The following is a 1,839-nucleotide window of genomic DNA, read 5'->3' as shown; positions in this document are numbered from 1 at the left end:
GTCCCACGCCAAACCCGATCGAGGGAAGAGGGAGAAGAGAGCGGGGTGGGGGCGAATCCGGCCGCGTCGGCACAAATGGTTGTTGTAACTATAAAAGATTTGTATTTCCCCCAACCTAGTGCCCTGTCTTTATTTCGGTATTTTCAAACCTTTCCGCCCCCTAAATATCTTTTCTACAATGAAGCTCATATATTCTATCTTTACTTTGCTCATTATAACGGCCGCAGCAGTTCCGTTAGACTCTACTCTTGAAGATGACGCCCCTGCAGTCAACACGCTTATGAGAAGAGGTGTAAGTACCATACCTTCTATTAACCTGAAGTCTACTGTATATTATGTTCCTCTGGTATCAAATGCCTAATTCTTGTATATAGTGTTGGATCAATAACAGCTTTTGTGCGGATTACTGCTGTCAGCTCGAAGGAGAAAGCTGTGCCCAATGCAAACGCTGCTCTCCGACACCATGTTAGTCATTGGTTACATGACCTTAGTTAGTGGCCTGAGCCGTTAGGCCCTCTATCTTTCCTGCTGAAAGATGCGCTTCCTGCATGAAGCACCGATCTCCAACAGATCCTCTCTATCACGCCTGTAGAGGCCTGATAGGCCTATATGAGCCTGCTTCGGATGCAACATCCGCTTCCCCTAACTTTATGTTTGCTTCTTCCGGACCTCTCTCATCCGAGCCATACTGTTCCTTTGTGCTAATTCATGCTATCCATCTCATCTATTTATTGCCCTTCCTTCTGCATGGAATTTAGTTAGTCAGTTGAATCAATCTCTTTTATCTTAAGTCTCTATCTATAAGGAACTTACTTGAAGGGGATTTGAACTCCGCTTTTGCCATTTGGGCGAATTGCAGGCTTTTTTTTTAGACGACAGTCACCTGTGAGGCGGAATTTGCCTTCTACCCAGCGCAGACGATCCAGAGGACTGGCCATTACATCTTGAGTACACGAGACCATGCCAGCAACCAAAGATCACGTGCTGTAACTCACCACTGTCACGACTCACCAGGAACAACTCCTGATAGCCGGGCTGCGAAGTCCGACTCTGCCACCTCCTCGTGGTGCAGCCTAGTAACATTGTCCAAGTGGTGATGGCCAAGAGCAGAGAGGCCATTATGGGTTCCTTGTGAACCTACCATTCTTGGGGGATGGACTCGAATGCCGTGGCGACCCGGACTCGACCGAACGCTCGACGCCCAGCACGGACGAGGGTATGGACTATGGGTGTGGAAGCGGTTGAGATTGCATATGACAGTGCGGTGTTATCAAGCTCATCAGGCTGATCTATATAGATCAATTTCTGCGACTCTTTCATGTCCTGAAGGACAATTTCGATTGTTTCGACAATTCCCGTAGCTTGCCTCAGTACAGCTACATGCAGGGAGGTCATTGCCATATTGTTCTTGTCAAAGATAGCCCATGGGCTGTGTTTGAGGTATTGATTTGCTGCTTCGTATTGCTGACAATTAAGCCAACTATGGAATATTGGCCAGTTGAATTCTGCACATCCGCGAACAGTATCTCGAAACACATCTTCCGGCAGCTCTGCCCTTGCATGGACTGCCTTAAGCGAATCAACATCTCGAAGTATCGATGGCTCAGCAAGGATTGCGTGCTGTACAATGCGTTGCAGCCAGCTCTTGGACCAAGAATACTGCGTGAATAATGTTATAAAAGCGTCAAGATGTCTCAGTGTTGGGCCGATTTCACGTTTGAGTAATTCCACAGATGACAAAGAAAAGATCCCATCAACAAAATACGAAGGAAATCACATCTTCAATGGGAAGATAGCCTAGGATATCGTACAACAATCCGACCGGAAGCAAGAGGTTGT

At 47.0% G+C, this 1,839-nt stretch overlaps 1 protein-coding gene across 1 annotated transcript; it reads right to left on the bottom strand.

Annotated features, from left to right (window-relative positions):
* Window positions 1-1,000: 1,000 nt before the first annotated feature.
* N7446_014051 (uncharacterized protein) lies at window positions 1,001-1,401 on the bottom strand (the record flags this gene model as incomplete). The annotated part of the gene is made up of 2 exons (XM_058522790.1): window positions 1,001-1,073; window positions 1,142-1,401. 2 exons carry the CDS (start codon window positions 1,399-1,401, stop codon window positions 1,001-1,003), a joined length of 333 nt encoding a protein of 110 aa, XP_058364883.1.
* Window positions 1,402-1,839: the final 438 nt, after the last annotated feature.

The sequence above is a fragment of the Penicillium canescens genome (assembly GCF_028828765.1).
Source record: "Penicillium canescens strain IBT 15451 chromosome Unknown utg000012l_segment0_segment0, whole genome shotgun sequence".
In the NCBI taxonomy this organism is placed as follows: Eukaryota; Fungi; Ascomycota; class Eurotiomycetes; order Eurotiales; family Aspergillaceae; genus Penicillium; species Penicillium canescens.
This window is presented reverse-complemented; position numbering and strand designations above follow the sequence as displayed.